The 19,713-nt window shown below is 38.6% G+C and overlaps 1 protein-coding gene across 3 annotated transcripts in view; it reads left to right on the top strand.

The window, feature by feature from the left end:
• The window catches only part of plecb (plectin b), a 212,929-nt gene that overhangs the window by 3,554 nt on the left and 189,662 nt on the right, over window positions 1–19,713 (top strand). For all 3 annotated transcript variants that reach the window (XM_067449299.1, XM_067449298.1, XM_067449302.1), the window contains exon 2: window positions 7,184–7,379. In XM_067449299.1, coding sequence (XP_067305400.1) covers window positions 7,187–7,379 — 193 coding nt within the window. In that variant the 5' untranslated portion in view covers window positions 7,184–7,186. The remainder of the gene's footprint in view (window positions 1–7,183; window positions 7,380–19,713) is intronic.

Raw genomic sequence — 19,713 nt, 5'->3', positions numbered from 1 at the left:
GTAGTTTACTGTAGCCTACACATTAGCGCCTATTTGTTTAACTTGCGCTATTAACTGCTAGTTAGGAATTTGCATAAGTGACAGAGTACTTATATGTATAATGTGATAATGTAAGATTAGCATGTCCGTTATGGCATGTTCATCTGATCCTTCTGCTTTACGAAACACAATTTTGGCTGTTTATAGCATTATTATCTTTTTAATGTGATGATAACACTAAATAATAATTTTGACAATTTATTGGTTTGTAATTTACAGCGTAGGTAGGTGCTGGAAAAATCTTTAAAATGGACCTTGAAAGTGCTTGAAAAGTGCTTGAATTTGACCTTTGAAAAGGTGTACGAACCCTGAGTATAGCCGCCCCTCTGTGTTTTCTAATGGACGCGAGGCAAACAAAACAATAAAATTACACTTCAAGTATTTGTTCCCCAAATATAGTTTATGTCATTGAAGGCAGTTATCATCACAATGATTTCATTTCAAGTGTTTTTTTTTAAAATAAGTTTAGTTTTAGTTCTTTATCTGATGCTATAAAAACGGGGGGGGGGGGGGGGGGGGACGTCATGATTGACAGCTGAGACTGACGGCTTCTCTGAGTGAAGTTGTCACTGAGGCACTAACTGAATTTTTCTGAATTTTGGGAGCAGATTGGAGCTTTAGCTTTAATTTCTACATTTCCATAATTGTTTATTTCACACCAACTGTTCTGCATCTGCGAGAGTGTGGGCGGGCTTTTGATATCGCGACCGTCCTTCCTGCTCTAGTTCCTGCGCTCTACTGCGCAACTCCGTTCCCGAAATCGCTACTGCGCAGACTCTGTGCCAAGATGTCTGCGCCGTGCAGGCTGCCTGAAAGCTTCAAATATGGCAAGCGGAAACGGATGATGTCGAGTCGTCCATATTTTTTTACGGTCTATGGTCATGATATATGAGGTGACTATCATTTATACGGAGCCCCTAAAGGGACATGGTGGAGGAATTTTTTTAGGTGGGGAGGTATTTTTTTCCCTAAACCTTTTGCGTTCCCTCGCAAAGACATTTGCGTTCCCTCGCAAAACTTTGCGTTCCCTCGCAAAGACATTTGCGTTCCCTCGCAAAACTTTGCGTTCCCTCGCAAAGATATTTGCGTGGGAACGCAAAGTTTTGCGAGGGAACGCAAATGTCTTTGCGAGGGAACGCAAAAGGTTTAGAGAAAAAAAATATCTCCCCACCTAAAAAAATTCCTCCACCACGTCCCTGTAGGGGCTCCGTACATTTATATGCTAAATCTGAATACATTTTCATGATCACCAAAATATTTTGTGATTTGTGTTGTGTCTCTAATTAGTCGTGTGTATGGTTACTGTAGTAAAATCATTTTTTTAAACTACCAGTGACAGGTTGTGCCCAAAAAGGTAAAACTTTTGCAAAAAAATTCCTGACAGATTTATTAACATCAATTACAGAATATAATGTGCGATATGAAAGTATCGATACTTCAGTATTGATGTGCCCACCCCTAGCACTATGATCCATGGGAAGATCTATCAATCGGGTGGGGTGTGGAACTGTGGCATCAACACACTTTGTGAGTTTTGAATGCCAAATAACAAACTGAATTTAACATGACATTCCTACAAAAGTTTGTTGTTGTAATAGTTTATTAAGAGTTTTTTGGGCCCCTCAGAGAAGTGAACGTTTATTGCAGGAGTTGAGTTCCGGTTTCAGGTTATAGATAGCTAGAGGTCATTTACATCTCATTTCCTCAGCTTTCTCAATCCTTCATCATCTTCAAACAAAGACAGCTCTGTATATGACACATCTACATGCCTTACTGCCACATCTTACTATGTGTTTGTTTGCATGTGGATTTTTAGTGTAAATGCTATTGGCATGGTCACAATATTTAGAGTTTTCCTGTAGCATGGCGCTAGCAACGCCAAGGTCATGGGTTTGATTCCCAGAAAGCAAGAATTGACAAATATGTATACCTTAAATGCAATGTAAGTCGCTTTGGATAAAAGCGTCTGCCAAATGTGTAAATGTAGAGCTGTTAGTTATAGCCAGTGTTTTGCTTTATCCATTTTAACTTTGCAGTCAGTGTGAACACTGTCTTCTTGAACTGCTGCATGACAGTACAAGAGGGATAACGTTTTATATATCACACTCGTTTTACATAGTTCTACATTATAATGGAGGTGATATGAAAATAAGTTAGAAACGGCTGCCGTGCATGAGCAATGCGGTGGTTAATCATTTACTCTTAGTTAGCCTAACTTTAACACACGGGTCAGTTGCCTAACCCATCTGAGTAATGTGAGGAGATCATTTTAAGTCACAAACATTGCAATTTAGCATTGCGCCAGGGTTTATCATCACACAGGAGCATTTGATACAGAAGCTATATTCAGTAACACTAGTATGGAGAGCACATATTCTCTATTAACTACGACTTTTTCCTCAATAAACACCAATTACTGCTTATTAGAGAACTGAACCCTAAAATAAAGTGTTACCCGAAATGCCTGAAAATGTGTTTTTGTGCCTTGATTGACTTTCAGTAGTTGAATCATAATCCTGTGGTTCCTTGCCATGTCAAAAGATTTGACATTTTAATAGACTTATTGACCTTGACACAATTTTCAGGAGTCCTGTCCCGGATATTGTTTTATGCTTTTTCCCTGCATGTTATTACAGTTTATAATGTTTTAAAATGCCTCTTTTATGCTTTTTTTTGTCAAAGATTGAAGTGCTCGATACATAGAGTTATTAGGCCCTTTTTTAATGATCTGAGCACATGGTCTGAAGCCACCATAGGGAGCACTGAAGTGCACATTTGTAAAGGTGTGCGATACCGCTAGATTTGGTATCGATCCGATACCAAGTAAATACAGAGCCAGTATCGCCGATACCGATACCAATACCGATACTTTTTAATAATTAAGGTGGATGCGTCTTCAACCTAAATCTAAATGAATTTTCATGACTTTTAATTTGTTTTTGTGATTTGCATTTTGAGTTATTAATCAGTGCTACAAAAGCTTTTGTTCAGAAACAACTTTTGGTTACTTCTGTTTTATTTAAATGAACAAAGTTACAAAATGATTACTTCACAAATATAAAAAATGTAAAAACAAATTCTCTTTTCAAGTAGCATGTTAACAAAAAATGTTTCTCCTCTTTAGTGCACTTCTTTTCAAGATTTTTTCTTAAATAAACAAAGTCACAAAGTTTTACTTCACAATTGATATAAAAAATGTAAAACAAATTCTCCTTGTAATACGATATAATGCTGAAAATTAAAATGCGCGGCTGAGCGGCGCGCGTGCCTGACTGCTGGTGGTAGTGCTAGTGGTGAGTCACGTGACGGTACAAAACAGGAGAGGGGGAGGAGAGCAGTGTCGAGCACGATCAGCACTCTCTTGAGAGCTTCCTCTGCTCTGTCACAGCAGCAGCATTTTGACAAACACGGCCAGGTCGCAAAACGAGAGAAACTGAAACTTAAGTATCGATATTTTCACGTTGGTATCGATCAATACCGATACCAACGTTGGTATCGATATTATCGATATTAGTATCGATCTGCCCACCTCTACACATTTGCTATTTGACCGCAACGTGGTGCTGGACGTGAAAATGATAACTCCGCCCCGCGCCGGGTGTAAAAAGGGGGTCATTGTCTCTCAAAAGAAATAACTGATTTTGAACTGCATTAAAGTCGTCAGTCGTCTGCATATAAGTCGTCAGTAATTCCCGGCCTTGTTCACACTTCAATGTCATTTTGTCCTGCGATTTAAAAAACGCTTTCTTAAGTGGATACATTTGAAAATGGCGTTTTCAAATTGTAGTGCGGACTGTGAAAATAGAGGTATTTAAAACGATGATGCATGTTTAGTCATGTGACTCATATTGAACCTGCGTCAAAACATAGCATGAGAATTAGGATGTCTGTCCTGTCTGTATCATCTCAGTGAGCTTTTATGAGATTTTATTTTATGAGGTTTTCAGTGTGAATGAAAAACTTTTGGAAAACGCTTGAAAATGCTTGTGTGGACAGAGAGCATTTTGAAATGAAAATGGCTTTTTCATTTGTATCCGGAATAATGTAGACATAGCCCTTGTCTTCCTGCTCGAACCTACATAGGTTTGCAACACATTTTGCATAATGCCAGCCTATGGCCTTCATTGGCTGCCTGAGAATAATGTCTACTTTGACCCCGCCCTCAAACACTGTAGTTGTAGCTGACACTGAAAGAGTTTGGTTCATGAGGAGTTGACATGTCAAAAAGACACTGTTTTCTGCACTGTGTGTGTGTGTGTGTGTGTGTGTGTGTATGTGTGTTTGTGTGTTTCAGAGGTGTTTTAATGACAAGCGAAGGGAGCTAGTGTGAGAATATTCCAATTAATTAGCATTTTGGAACTAATGGCAATGCCTGAAGTAAGGTCTGTGGTTAACACAAGCTCAAGATATTTCAAATTTTATTTTACGACATAACATTACAACAGTAACACCCCTGTTGATATTTCTACAGGTTTTACCTGTCTTGTAAAAAGCAGTTGCTAACAAGTTTCTAAATGGAGATTGCTGGCAGAGGTGTAACGATAAACTCGTGTCACGATTCAATATGTATTTTGATACTGAACTCACGATACGATTTGTATCCTGATATTTTAAGCCAAAATAAAGTTTTGTTTTTTTAAAACTTTTTTAGTTATTGTTTTGATTATATTTTATTAATATTCCCCCATTGCATTATTATACATTATATTCAACATTATGTATAGTTCTTGTATGATTCTATGTAATAAGATTATTAATGTAATAATGTCACTGAAACTCTAAACTTTAATTTTTTTCCCTCAGGCATTATTCACGCTTTCAACGCAGGCAGCATCTCTCCCCATGCCTGCCCTTCCTCTCCCACTAGTAATGCAGTAGCCTATGTAAGAATGAACCATATGAAATGCTTTGAATAATTATACTGCTAAAACTAAATGTGATCTGGTAATTTAAATGATGTTTGCTTTCACTAAGGAGTGTCGCTTGAAATAATGTTTGCAGCCTCACTGAAGAGCACCGTTTCGGCAGCGTGTGCGCTTCAGATGATCAATGCAAGCTGTCACAGTTCTAATCACAAGAAAGTTTGTCAGAATGACCACTCTGAAACGGTAAAAGTTTAGCTCATGGAGGGACATAAATCCCTCAGGTTTCATAAAGAATATTTATTTACTTTATTTGTGTTTGGAAGTTAAAGGTGCACTATGTAGTATTTTTGCAGTAAAATATCCAAAAACCACTAGGCCAGTGTTATATTTTTTGTTCAGTTGAGTACTTACAATATCCCAAATATTTCCAACTATTTGTAAATTGTGAGAAAATTGCTATTTTAACCAATGACCCGGAACGTGTCAGCATAGCGTTTGAGGGAGTCGCCTGTCAATCGCGTCATAGCCAGTGGCGCCACCAGGGGGTGGCCACCCCACTGGCCAGTATAATTTTTTTTAGCATCAGTTATGCATATCATCCCTAATGCACAGGCAGTCAGGCAAGCCGCTCTAGACCTTCGATCACACACAGTAGCCCGCCCCTCCCCCGAAGCCGCTGTTGCGCGCTCAAACAGCAACAGGTCAGCGCATGTCCGTCAGTCAACAATTTCAAGTAAATAGAGGTGTTAGAGGTGTTAGAGTCTAGAGGTGTTAGTGAGGCCAGCAGGGGGCGCTCAGCCTGTGGTCTGTGTGGGTCCTAACACCCCAGTATAGTGATGGGGACACTATACTGTCAATGAGCACCGTCCTTCGGATGAGAAGTTAAACTGAGGTCCTGACTCTCTGTGGTCATTAAAAATCCCAGGATGTCTTTCGGAAAAAGAGTAGGGGTGTAACCCCGGCATCCTGGCCAAATTTGCCCACTGGCCCCTGTCCATCATGGCCTCCTAATAATCCCCATATCCTGATTGGCTTCATCACTCGGTCTCCTCTCCACCAATCAGCTGGTGTGTGGTGAGCGTTCTGGCGCAATATGGCTGCCGTCGCATCATCCAGGTGGATGCTGCACATTGGTGGCGGTTGAGGAGATTCCCCCTTCTATGTAAAGCGCTTTGAGTGCCTTGAAAAGCGCTATATAATCGAACGCATTATTATTATTATTATTAAATAAGTAAATAAGTCAAAAATATTTTTTAGTAAAAGAAGATGGGGAATTATGTGTCGTGACGTGCTACAAGCTACAGGCATATTACAAAATAAAAGGATTCCGCTGGAGAAGTGCATGATTCATTCAGAGACTAGGGACAACTCTTTTGTATGTGCCTGGCACAGACCGTTTTTTAAACAAGCAAAAGTGGATTTGGACACAGCCTAATTGCACCTGTGCCATGCGCTCAGATCGGTAAAATAGGGCCCCTAGAATGATCGGAATTTTAGTAATGGCCATGTATCCAAAGTGCAATTTTTTTTAATATTGTAATTCAAATAATCCAAAAGCCAAAGGAAAAATCCTATGGGTTTTTGTCAGTGGAACCAGGGTGATGCGAACTTACAAAATGGCCTACAAAAATAATGTAGAGCTGTAAAATAACTGCAGAGCTCTGTTGAGAATGAATGGGTTAACGTCCAGTGAGAGGAGGCAATGCCTCCATTGTGCTGAGATCGACTGTTCACGCCTCTCGTCTTTTATGCATGTTCAGTGTCCGTGAATCAGTCTGAATGAACAATTAATGCTGTTGAAGGGTCATTGACATCTGTGAGGGGTTTTTTTTTGTAATGAGGTGAAATTAAAGTTACATCTCCGTGACCATCATGATGCCTGCAGTGTTTATCGAGCTTTGAGTGATTTGGAGTGATGATCCGAAGATAAGTTGAACAGTTATTAGAACAGTTGAACATCAGTTTGTTCTTTGATTTTGCTTGAAGTATATCGGGAAACTCTGAAGTAAAATGTTGAAGCCACAAAGAGATTTAAGAGTGTCATTTTTGGGGGTGTTGATAGACTCGATTTACTTCATCTATGTTTTGATTGTCGTTCTGAATTCGATCAATGTCTGACAAAAATGTGATTTTTCTCAGTTTTTTGTTTGAAATATTGTCAACTGGAATGTAAATTTACGTAAACACAGTGAGAAAAAAACGGAGAAATGTGTCTCCTTGTTTCAGAGCACCACTGGACGCCACTGACTGCATTGTGTGATTGGCTGTAAATCTTGCAGGCGATGGCTGCCGGCCGCAGGGACAAGCTGCGAGATCTTCCTCCGGTGGATCAGAGCTCCAGTGACAGGAGCAGCTCTCCCAGTCCTGGAGACACGCTGCCCTGGAACCTGCCCAAACACCAGCGCGTCAAACGCTCCAAATCCGCCTCAGGGGACGTGCTGGACCCGGCCGAGAGGGCCGTCATTCGCATCGCAGGTCTGTTCTTCCTGTTCTCATCATATCTGCTGGCCGCTGATCATGACAGGACATGTATTGACTTTACACAGGCAGATATGCTAATGGACTTTTCAGTGTTTCTTTGTATTAGAGGCGAGACCACTCCAGTATAAATCATTTAGGCAAATTTCACGTGGGACGTCTTTAGATTAGTGGAGGAGTGTAATTAGAATAGATCTACTGCATTAGATGGTATTACAGCAGAGATACTGTATGAGTAACTGAAGCCTCAGTGTGATATTAATGAGAAATATGAGCCAGGCAGGAATATAAACACATAAAAACATTTCGATGATATCCAGTACGCTTCAATGGAAAGTGATGCATAAGTTGCTCTGATAATATAAGTTATTATGTTAATAGTTATTATATTAATATGATACCATTAAGTTCAAAACACTTTAAAACTTTATTTGAATTATGGTTATTATTATTATTTTTTAAATAATTTTATATATTACATTGCTATATTTTATATTTTAAAATGATATTAGATTTAGGGTTACTGATTTGACTTTTGCTGAGTTATGGATTTATTTCTGCCACTAAATAAAAATTTTAAGATAATTGCTACTTTTTGTCTCACAATTCTGACTTTTCCCCCTCAGAATTGGGAGATAAAATATATAAATAAACTGCGATAATATTGTGAGATACATTTTTTTGCATTTATCTTTTTAATTTTTAATTTAGTGATTGAAACAAACTCCCATATAGTATATTTTTTATATTTTTTTATTTTTATAATGTATTAGTATATTTTACATTTTAAAATACTTGTATCAGATTTATGGCTACTGATTTATTATATTTTTATACTGTTTATATTTTATATTACATTATTATATTTTGAAGTTGAAAATACTTCACATTTTATTAGATTTAATAATATTATTTATAATATTTTTTAGGGGTGTGCATTGGCACTGCCTTCACGATTCGATTCGATTACGATTCACCAGGTAACGATTCGATTCAATTCGATTCTACGATGCATTGTGATGCATCAAAATTCTACTGCACACAAAGCAAATTTTTCATCAGTCATGAGGCAATACAAGCAGATATTAAACAACAGATTGTATTGGCTGCTATGTGTCTCCTGTATCTTTGACATAAAAGTTATTAAATTAAATAAAATGTAATTAAATAAAATTAAATAAAATGCAATTAACCCTTAAATGCATGACTGTTTCACCAAACATTCTTACATATTCAGGTCGTTAGCGACCTGGATCTATATTTAACATGGATAGACCTCTACCTGTCGTGATAATATATAAAACTCCTGATTTTAGAGTAACAGCTACAGAAGAATAAAATAAAACCTATTTCATTACCTTTTGGAGCTTGGAGGGATTCAGTTTGAGCAGATGTTTAATACCATCATCATATGACCTCGTCAGAGCTCGTTTACCAGTATATTCAGCATCTGCCTCATATTCGCGGTCTCCAGCATATTCTCCTAACTCATTTTTAATGTCTTCAAAATCAATATTTTGATCACTGACAGCTTCTTGACCACATCCATCATCAAGAGACAGTGACACTAACATATGATTGTGTTTAGTACTTGCTCTCTGAAGTAAATCACTAACCCATTTCAAGTTTTGCTGATTATAATTATTGTTTCGTTTTCTGTCAGAGGTAACTATGAGTGAAACGTCACTTCATCATTGGGTATCAGACATTGCCACCTTGTGGAATAAAGGTGAATTGCGCCGTATTTCGTCATTATAGATTAATTTATTATTGTGCAAAAAATATATACGTACAATCCTACACATCGGGTCGTTAGCGCGTTAGCGCGTTTTTAATAGCCCGTCTATCGCGGTCATCTCCCTCCGCCTCAGCCATCTTCCTTGTTGTTGTTGTTATTCTCCCGGAACCGGAAGTATTTGAAACTTCACAACTTTATCGTCTGCCAGAAAATAAACAGTGACATAATCTATTATGGCCCTTTGCCGCATCGATGCTGAATCGTTCATGCCCCGCATCGCGATGCATCGCCGAATCGATTATTGTTGACACCCCTAATATTTTTATATTTATATTACATCATTAGTTTTAATTTACAAACACTATTTCTATATTGTGTTATTATATATACAAATTTGATAGATTTAAATAATGCTGCATTATATTTTTATATGTTTTATTTTGTGTATTATATTACTATAATTCACTTTTGAAATACTTAAAAATTGCATCACATTTTAGTCACTAGTATTACAGTTTTTCTCGATTGCTTAAACACATTTCTTGAAACTATGCCTCATATTCTCAAAACTATAAACACAAATCCATAACGTCTCACCCAGTTTCCCAAACAACCTATTTTCAGGTCAAAATGAAGCTCTACAATCAAAACCATTCACTCTTGCTGAAAAACCAAACTTTGCCCTCAGACAAGACACACAAGCCCTCAAAATCACACACACTACAACATAGTCTAACACACTGGTGCAATAAATTCAAAACAACATTTCCAAAACTGGTAAGTTATGTTACTTGTGGTTCCCCTCCTCACAAACCTTTTCACATGATGAACAAAAGACACAACCAATGGATACATTGGCACATTTTTATTCATTCATTCATACTACACAGTTCAAAAAAAAAAAAAATAAAAAAAAAAAAAATTGTATTCCGCCTCAGCCTCCCGTCTTTGGTCTGGGTCAGGTCAGAGAATCTCATCCACATCACAGGCTATATTAGCCCTAGCCTGGCAGCGGGGGTAAAATCCTCTTGCATGCCTGATCCACCCCTGGCACGCATCTACTGACACATGGCCTGGACGAGGTGAACAAGCATATAAGGTTCTCGATCATACACTTTCCACTAGTGCTGTAGTCAAGACCACCTAAACCGAGACCAAGACCAAGACTTTGAAGGGCCGAGACCGAGTCAAGATCATGACCAGTGCATGTCCCCACACTTACAGTATGATAAAATGTGGAATATGCATATGATTGGCACTTCTCTCGTATAATCAACTAAACTGGCTCTAATTTCATCCGAGACTGCTTGTCTTCCTCCTCCTCCTCCTCCTCCTCCTCCTCCTCCTCCTCCTCCTCCTCCTTCACCACATCCTCTTCCTCTCCCTCCTCCTTCACCATGTCCTCTTCCTCCTCCTTCACCACGTCCTCTTCCTCTCCCTCCTCCTTCACCATGTCCTCTTCCTCCTCCTTCACCACCCACGTCCTCTTCCTCTCCCTCCTCCTTCACCACGTCCTCTTCCTCTCCCTCCTCCTTCACCACGTCCTCTTCCTCTCCCTCCTCCTTCACCACGTCCTCTTCCTCTCCCTCCTCCTTCACCATGTCCTCTTCCTCCTCCTTCACCACCCACGTCCTCTTCCTCTCCCTCCTCCTTCACCACGTCCTCTTCCTCTCCCTCCTCCTTCACCACGTCCTCTTCCTCTCCCTCCTCCTTCACCATGTCCTCTTCCTCCTCCTTCACCACCCACGTCCTCTTCCTCTCCCTCCTTGAACTCTTCCTTCATTTCTTTGTGGATCCATTGTTCCAAAGCTCAAATGAACTGACTCTGGCAATTTTATGTATCTTGAAAGTTCTGATTGATGTGTGTTAAATTTTGACTTTTAGTGTTTTCACCTGGGTAATTGTGTGCTAATTGAGCTGAAACTATGCTGACTTGAGTGAACAATATTGAATGCTAGTGCTTTCTACATGAACACATGGTCTAGGCAATGAGAAATTAAGGGATTTGTGTGTAGAGTTTTGCAGTGACAGTTCAACAAATCTGACTTATGTGTCAAAACAGGGAATAGTGTTTATAGTTTAGTGAAATGGGTGTGCTTTTTGATAAATGGCGTTATGGTTTTGAAATTTTAGTTCAAAAGCCTGGTTATAGTGTTTAAGCAATCGAGAAAAACTGTAAAGATCAGTGTTTGCTGTTTTCAGGACTCTTTCCACACAAGTAGTAAAAGCATCTAGAAATAACCTAGAACACCCTGGCAACCACATAGCGATGTGCTAAAGTCACTTCTGTCAAGCACCCACAGCAGTGCCAGGAAGCATTATTCACGTTTTCAATGGAAAATGTAAAAATCAGGTTTTATGTTCAGAGTAGCTAATTCTAATGGCTGGTCTGTACCTCTCTGCATCCAGACACTCTTGCGTCAGAGGTGCCAACCGTCTGCAGTCAGAGCAGACGACAAACATCTCTCACAAAAGCTCAAGGCAGCGAAACATTGCTTTAGTGATGGACAGAACATGTGTCTGATGTGACAAGAGTGTCCTCATGAAAACTACAGCAAGAATCTGTGAATCTGTGGCATATGAAGAGACAATTCAGCAGCTCTCTCTCCTCTAGTTATTGGGAGTTATTGCTGACAAGCACTTGCCTTAGTATGTAATATGCTTTGAGAGCTTCTCCTGATTAGATTATATGAGTCTGATGATAGTGACACCATGACCACTGATGAGAACATAGAAAATGTACACATTTTTAAAAGTTTTTGCTCAGTATGATACATTTTTTTTAATATACTTTTATTCAGCAAGGATGCATTGAATTGATCAAAATTGCACCGATTGCAGTGTCAGTTTTTTTGTGTGACCTGCCGATGCCGATTTTTGCTGATTTCGATGCATTTTCTTTTAAAGAACTATATTTGACCATATACTGTACAAACAAGTAATGTTCGGTTCTTGAACAAATTGTTCTTTTGAGCCGATTCTCAGCAAGTAACCGGTTGAGCCGGTTCATTAATCAAACTGAATTGAACTGTAGCACATCCAACTAAAATAGAACCGAAAGAGAAGAACCGGTTCAAACATCTGTCAAAGTTTGCAGAGGATTACTTTACAAAAAGTCTGAGGCACGTAGGCTACTGGAAATATACTTATTATGACTAGCTACTGTTATTAAATAACACTTTATGAAAACCTGCAAAAACCTTTCTGTCGAGAGATTTAAATGTGTCATGAACTGGCTTTTTAAAAAATATATATATATTGTTATCTGAGGTCAACTAATGACGTTTGTGTGGTTTTTACTTTTAAAAAACATGATAACTAATAAGTAATAGGCTATTTTCTTCACTGGTTTTGAGGCTCTCTCCTGAACGCTGGGTTTTGATGGGCGTGACACACTGGAGACTTAGAAGAAAACACACATGGATAGGATTGGAGAAGATTTGCATATTTAATGAGCTTCTGCTCCGCTGTTAGTTCAGTTCACATGAGGAAGGGATTGTTTTAAAAGCGGCAACCAGAATGATTCTCTGACAGGGTTAGCAAAATGTCTTTATCAAACAAACACAGTGATTTATCTCTCATCCACCCGTGATTGATTGGAATATTATTTTTGTATTACTTGGCCGGCCCGATCCGTGGTTATAAGCGCGAACCACACACCTTCAAATATCAAGTCAAGAGTGTGTACAACAGAGATCAAGAAAGGAATGTTATTTCACTATTTAAGATTCACCGGCCTGCCGAGGGGCTTATGTTTTTGTAGCCTGGCTGGAAAACACAGACCCGGGACGTTGAGCTTTGCAAGCCCTGACCCATAACATTAACGTTACATGTCCGAGTCTGATCCCGAATCGCAATGAACCAATAAATAAAGGATTCTCCAGCCTGTGACCGTGCTAAGGTATGTTCTGTTAGACACGCACACATAATCAATAGATCTGTATCAATGCAATACTATTACATATAAAAACACGTTTTACTCACGTAAGTGTGTTGCACCATTCCTGTCAGATCCAATACAGAAGGCACAAACTTTGTGTTTTAATCTCAATATGTCTGCAAATCCAGTATAAACCTGTGTTTTGTTTACAAACGATTCCGCAGTGAAATGAAGCAAAAATGGAAGTGTATTGCTCGGTAACGTGGCAGGCGTACATATTTATCTGTAGAGGCGGCGTTTCAGCGTTCTAGTACGTCTTTTATCAATATATATCGGAGAGCTCTCGTTTTCTGGGCCTGGTGTCAATAAAAGCTTTTCTTTGACTTTAAGGTGCACTATTAAACTTTCCGTCCACTGGAGGGCGCCTATTCTAAACAAAGGCGTAGTTTGATGACGCCAAGTGTGAGCACAGTATCTTGGGAAATGTGGTCTTCACCTCACAGCCGGTGGAAAATAGGACAAAGGCAGAAATCATGTTCATTGATGCGGTTATTAACGTTACTGTAGTGTGAAGCAGAGCAGGACCGAGTGTTGAGGAGCTGAGCACGGCCGCTGGAGCCATTGTTATACAAACACACGGCTCGCGAGCAGCGGGACTTTTATTATGACGGGACGGGACCAGAGTTTCCGCTAGAAAAAAATGGTGCCCGTTTTCCGGACATTTTGATGATATGCCGGTCAAAAACTCCTGAAAGCAGTTTATGTAACTTAAAAAAAATGACATAGCCTAATCAGGCCATATATGCAACATGTTTATTAGCCTAACTTTCAAATAGACGGAAAAAAAAACATGAACGTCCGATTGGCGTCAATCAACCAATTTTTTAAACTCATAGGCGTAATTTGCGGGTGGGACAGGTGGGACATGTCCCCACCACTTTTTTTAAAACATCTTGCTTCACGGATGAACCTAACTAATACAAACAAAACATCTCTGGTTAACTAGAAGAGTATAATTTCATTCGTTTGTTAAATAAGAGGCGATCTGGCGCTCGTTGCCGCTGTTATCAGTGCTGCAGATTTCTCTCGCGGATCGTGCAGTCTTCACACAGACGAGCGCTTTAATCTAACGCTTAACGCCGTTGCAGAGACTTTCTATTTGTTCCGGTCAGATCACGAAACAAAATGCACAAAAACTGTTCCTGCTCTTGATGTACAACCACTGATGGTATTCGGTTTTGATGAGAGAAAAAATAGGCTACGAGGGCAGATTAGAAACGAGAACTTCTGACAAGTTTAACAGACTAGACCAGTGATTAAGCAAAGTGTGCAAATCTATTTGCCTTTATTCAAGTGAAAAATCTTGGCACAACACTATTGTGTTTAGATGCAATAATTAAACGCAATTAATACATTTAATTACAAACTCAGTATGTCTCATTTAGTTGGTAACATTTAAATTGGCCACCGTGTGAAATGATTCCTTGTCAAATGAACTTGAACAAACAAATGACTAGGCCTATAAAACATTTTCGTGTCATTTTGGCTACTTTTTACGCTTTTTTGCAGTGCTGAATAATTGTGCAGCTGCCGACTTAAAATCAAAAGTTCCCAGCCGCGTTTCCATACCCTTCAAATTGCGCATATTGAAATTGCGAATTGAAAATACGCCCAATGGAAACGCGGCAATTTCGCAAAAACTCCCATATATCGCAAAAAAGTTTTTACGCTCTCATGAAGTGGTTTTTCAGGCAATTCGAAAAAGGACATTTTCGCAAAACTGCAATGGAAACGGTTTTTTCGCATTTACATGTCACCTGTTGCGGTGACGCATTGCTGCAACATAGGGCCTATATATTATATTTTCCACTCAATTGTGTCATAATAACAAGATAATGTAGTTAAAAGGACATATATTTTCTCCTAATAAGGACTACAGGCTATGTATACTGTAATTAAAACATATATTCAAGAAATGTATTAAAACAGAAAGAGCTAGTTTCAGCCTTACTCAAAGGCCGAGGAAACGGACGTCAATCCATTCCAGACGATCTTAGTTTGCTTCTTATTTAATAAACAGGCAATTAATTGATGAAACATCGATCAAAATAAAAATACAATTTATACAAAACGAAAAAATTTTTTAAAGAAAGACTTTCTAGAAAATAAAACTCAAAGTGATCAAAATCATGTGACTCCCCAGGTCTCAAACATATTGCGATTCTTACTCATGCTGCTCACTTTTCATAATCAACATATAAATTAAAAAAATAATATTACAGGCTAATGTTTAGTCCTAAACGTAGCCTATTTAGTTTTGTAGTTAGGCTAATTTCTTTAACCCACGGCCGATAAAAGCGCAGACGTTCTCATTTTTTCCTTCTTCTTTTAAGAGAGATGAAACAATTTACAATACTCTTGTCATTTTTAGCTATACAGATGAGTTCAAGACATAATTATAAACTATAAACTGTCTATTTTTATTTGTGGACTCAGGGAACTAATTATTTTGCATGCACTCACTCCAAACGCTGTCTTCATTTCATTAAAATTATTTTGTTTATTAAATGCCAATTTTTTCTTTTACAAAGCGTTTCTAAATTCAGTTCTTATGCCAAACATACGAAATGTCTAGCCAAAATAACGAAAGTGGTGAAAATAGAAAAAAAACAAAAAAACATTTGACTTACCATGCAAATTCAAACATTTCGCTCTACTCTATATGCGTCAACCTGGCGCGCGTAAAAGTCGATAATTCTTTACAGATGATGGTTTGTTTGGAGAGAAGACGAGACGGAGTTCTTTATTAAACTCATAAAAGACAATATAGGATTACAGTAATACTGGATTCTAAACACAGAAATGCTACATTATCATGAAGACCTTGAAGCAGATCTGACACACACACACACACACACACACACACACACACACACACACACACACACACACACACACACACACACACACACACACACACACACACACACACACACACACACACACACACACACACACACACACACACAAACACACACACACACACACACACACACATGTTGGTCTATGTGGTTTACAGGGACTCTCCATAGGCGTAATGGTTTTTATACTGTACAAACCGTATTTTCTATCCCCTTACACTGCCCCTACCCCTAAACCTACCCATCACAGGAAACATTCTGCATTTTTACTTTCTCAAAAAAAACATCATTTAGTATGTTTTTAAGGCCATTTGAATTATGGGGACATTTGATATGTCCTCATAAACCACATTTATAGTGTAATACCAGTGTAATACCCATGTAGTTATACAAATTTGTGTCCTCATAAACCACATAAACAGGCTCACACACACACACACACACACACACACACACACACACACACACACACACACACACACACACACACACACACACACACACACACACACACACACACACACACACCTCATATCCGTGCCGCTTAAGTAACCTAAGGGGCTTTCCTTGCCATTAATGCTTGGATAACACATATGTCTCCTTCCAATAAAAATAATGGCTAGTGTGGTGGATGGGATATACAAACCTACCAAGTGCCATCATTTTTGAATGACCTATCGCGAGAGGAAAGTAATATGTTTTAGTCGCATAACTGCAGCTATGGAAACGCTGTTATTTCGCAACAGTTTTTTATCGACATTTAAGAAATATCGCAAAAGTTTTGCGCAAATCTGTAATGGAAACGCAGCTAGTGTCTCTCCACAAGCTGCGTAACCTTGTTCTCCGCAAGGCAACTTCGCTGCTTCGTCTTTATCCGATTCTGCAGCGAGAACCCCCTCTCTGCAGGAACACTCGAGACAGGGATTACACAGGCTATCTTGGCGAGCTTGGTCCACACTGGATACATTTCGCGGAAATCACATATGAGGACTTCGCAGGCTGTGGAGAATTGCAGTCCTCCAGTCCTCCATAGCCACAGGGCGCTGTCATGACAGCGAGGGCATCACGTCGCAGGCTTACGGTATCGATAAGAGGCAGTTTTAACCTGACAATTTGACCGAAAAGATTTCATTTTGTCGGACATTTAATTTTTTTCCCAGCCAATGTCCGGTAATTACCGGACAACGAAAACCCTGGACGGGACACAGTCCCTGGGCGCGCGCACTTCCGCTTTTTCCGGTCATGATTATGAGGTAACGCAGCTCTGTTTATCATATTAGATACATTTAAGTGTGTTTAAAATTGTTATGACGTTACTCTGTGCGTTCGCTCGGCGCTGCTGTGACATGTTCACACTGCTAAGATAAAAGCACTTCTACAGAACAAAACCGAGGGTAACGCAGATATGACGCGATTGACAGGCGACTCGCTCAAACGCTATGCTGACACGTCCTGGTCCTTAGTTAAAAAAGCAATTTTCTCACAATTTACAAATAATTGGAAACATTTGGGATATTGTAAGTACTCAACTGAACAAAAAATATAACACTGGGTTTTTGGATATTTTACTGCAAAAATACTACATAGTGCAACTTTAAGTTTTCAGCTCCGAAACTTGCAGGATATTCTTATATCATGATTAACTTTTCTATATCATGGACTCAAGGGAAAGTTGATTTCTCAATTCATCGCCCCTTTAAGTTTACTGACCTAGTTTAGATTTATCAATCCAAAATTTTACAAATTCCATGACATTCCATGTTAAACATTAAATTCAGTTTTTATGACTGGATTCCATCTTGTGTTTTCTGTATTGTGGAAATCATGGAGCCCTGGCTTATGTGTGCAGTGCACAGACCAGTTGTGTGTGCTTTTGGTGTGAGCTAGAAACCTGCACAAACTCATAAAATGATGCGCAATATAGGCACGTTTTAACCGGAGCGAATGAGATGAGTGCTGAGAGGACGCTGGTGTCTGTGTCACTTCGCCGTCGGAACTTTCAGAACTTTGGCAAATGGTCTGGCAAGGTTCTGCACAAACGATCTTCTTGTCTGTTAGCTCAAAAACTTGGAAGTTTTTTTGTAAAAGCATTTTAGTTGGACGTTCACCGAACATTTAAAAAATGTTTCAGAGTGTTCAGAGAACATAAAAATAACGTTCCCATAACGTTTGCAGAATGATAATATGGAAATGTTTCCTTAACGTTCGCACAATCAAAAAAACATTTTGAACACGTAGAGAACATTAATATACAATATTCGTAATTTAATGTGAATGTTGGCCATACACTCTTAGAAAATATTTTGTCTTCGTGGATAAGCTTCCTTGGTGTGTACAAAAGAGCTATAACAATTCCAGATGAATCTTCCTTTTTCATGAGAGATGGAATTTAAATGAATGTCTCCGTGAGCACAAACACAGATATGAGCAGCACACACTGCGCTACAGTTACGACCAGGTGTGGATTCATATTTCATGTAGCATAAGCAGCCTCAAATGGTTCACGTTTAAATTGCAGCGTCGTCCTGTGACATGATGGATTACACTGTTTACCAGTGCCTCGCAAACGCTGAGTCAGAGGGGCTGGTTTTGTGTGGACGTCCACAGTGTTTCATGAATCCTGCGTAAGAGAACACTGACCCCTGGACAGCAGTCCTCCACCCTCATTTATACACACACCCTCTGAATGAGAGAAGTACAAAATGCATGATTCAAGTCAAGGGCATCTGATCCAATCCATGCGGAGTTATAACTAAGATTTTTATTCTGCTCTTGTCAAATAGTTCTGTGGCAAATTAATTTATAAAAGTACAAATATCCCATGTTATCTCTCAGTATGAGTGTATAAATCAGCACATGGAATATGAGACAAGGGTTTTATCTTGAATTTGCAGTTCCATTTGGATCCACCAGATGTCAGCAGGTTCTAACGGTAAATGGAAATCTGACTATTTCAATAGGCACAAATGAGTTTGCTATAGTTGATTTATTTATCACAGTGGAAAGGTGCAATGGGAATCATGCTAAATTATTTCAATAAGATAGGTGTTTCTTTAAATATGGGTGCTAAATAAATGCAATTACTCATTTCAAATGTTTTTCACTTTTTTCACTAATTATTTCACTTCGCTAAGATTGTCACTGCATTAAAATTTAAGATTTTATGATAGATTTAAACCTATATTAAGATTTTTTTTAAAAAGGGGAACAATTGAAAAGCATATGATAAGTTGGATTATTAAGCTGTTTCTACACTTTAAAAAAAGTTGCTGCCTTAAATGTTGTAGTACAATCAACTTAAATTAAAAGGCCATTAAGGTCATTTCGAATTAAATTATATTAATCTGACTTAAAATGAGTTTTGATAATCTTGTATAACTAAAAATCTTTAAAAAAAAGTTTTTTTAATGAGTTAAAGTAATGTAAAAACATATGTTTTTGATCATATAATTTTTGCAGTGTATTGTGTATCACACATTTGTATCCTTAAACTTAATGAGCCCTATACACTCTGCATAATGTGCCGCCAGGTGTTTTTAGATGTAGAACCAGCGTAATGACGCGTGCTGTTCTTCCTGTTGAAGAAAGTGTCATAAATGAGTGTCCTCTGTCCACAAATTATCTTTCCATTCATCGTCTGTGAAGGTTAGCGTCCCACCAGTCCTTGTTTCATACGCCATAGACGACTTGTGTTGGGCGTGGGAATGACCGCTTTACATTTTTTATAAATATTAGCAGTCTAATTAGGACCCGAAATAGATAAATATTAAGTCTGCCTTTAAAAAAAAAGAA

Source organism: Pseudorasbora parva, chromosome 7, assembly GCF_024679245.1.
Source record: "Pseudorasbora parva isolate DD20220531a chromosome 7, ASM2467924v1, whole genome shotgun sequence".
Lineage (NCBI taxonomy): Eukaryota > Metazoa > Chordata > Actinopteri > Cypriniformes > Gobionidae > Pseudorasbora > Pseudorasbora parva.
Note: the sequence above shows the minus strand (reverse complement) of the source record. Positions and strands in the feature narration are given on the sequence as shown.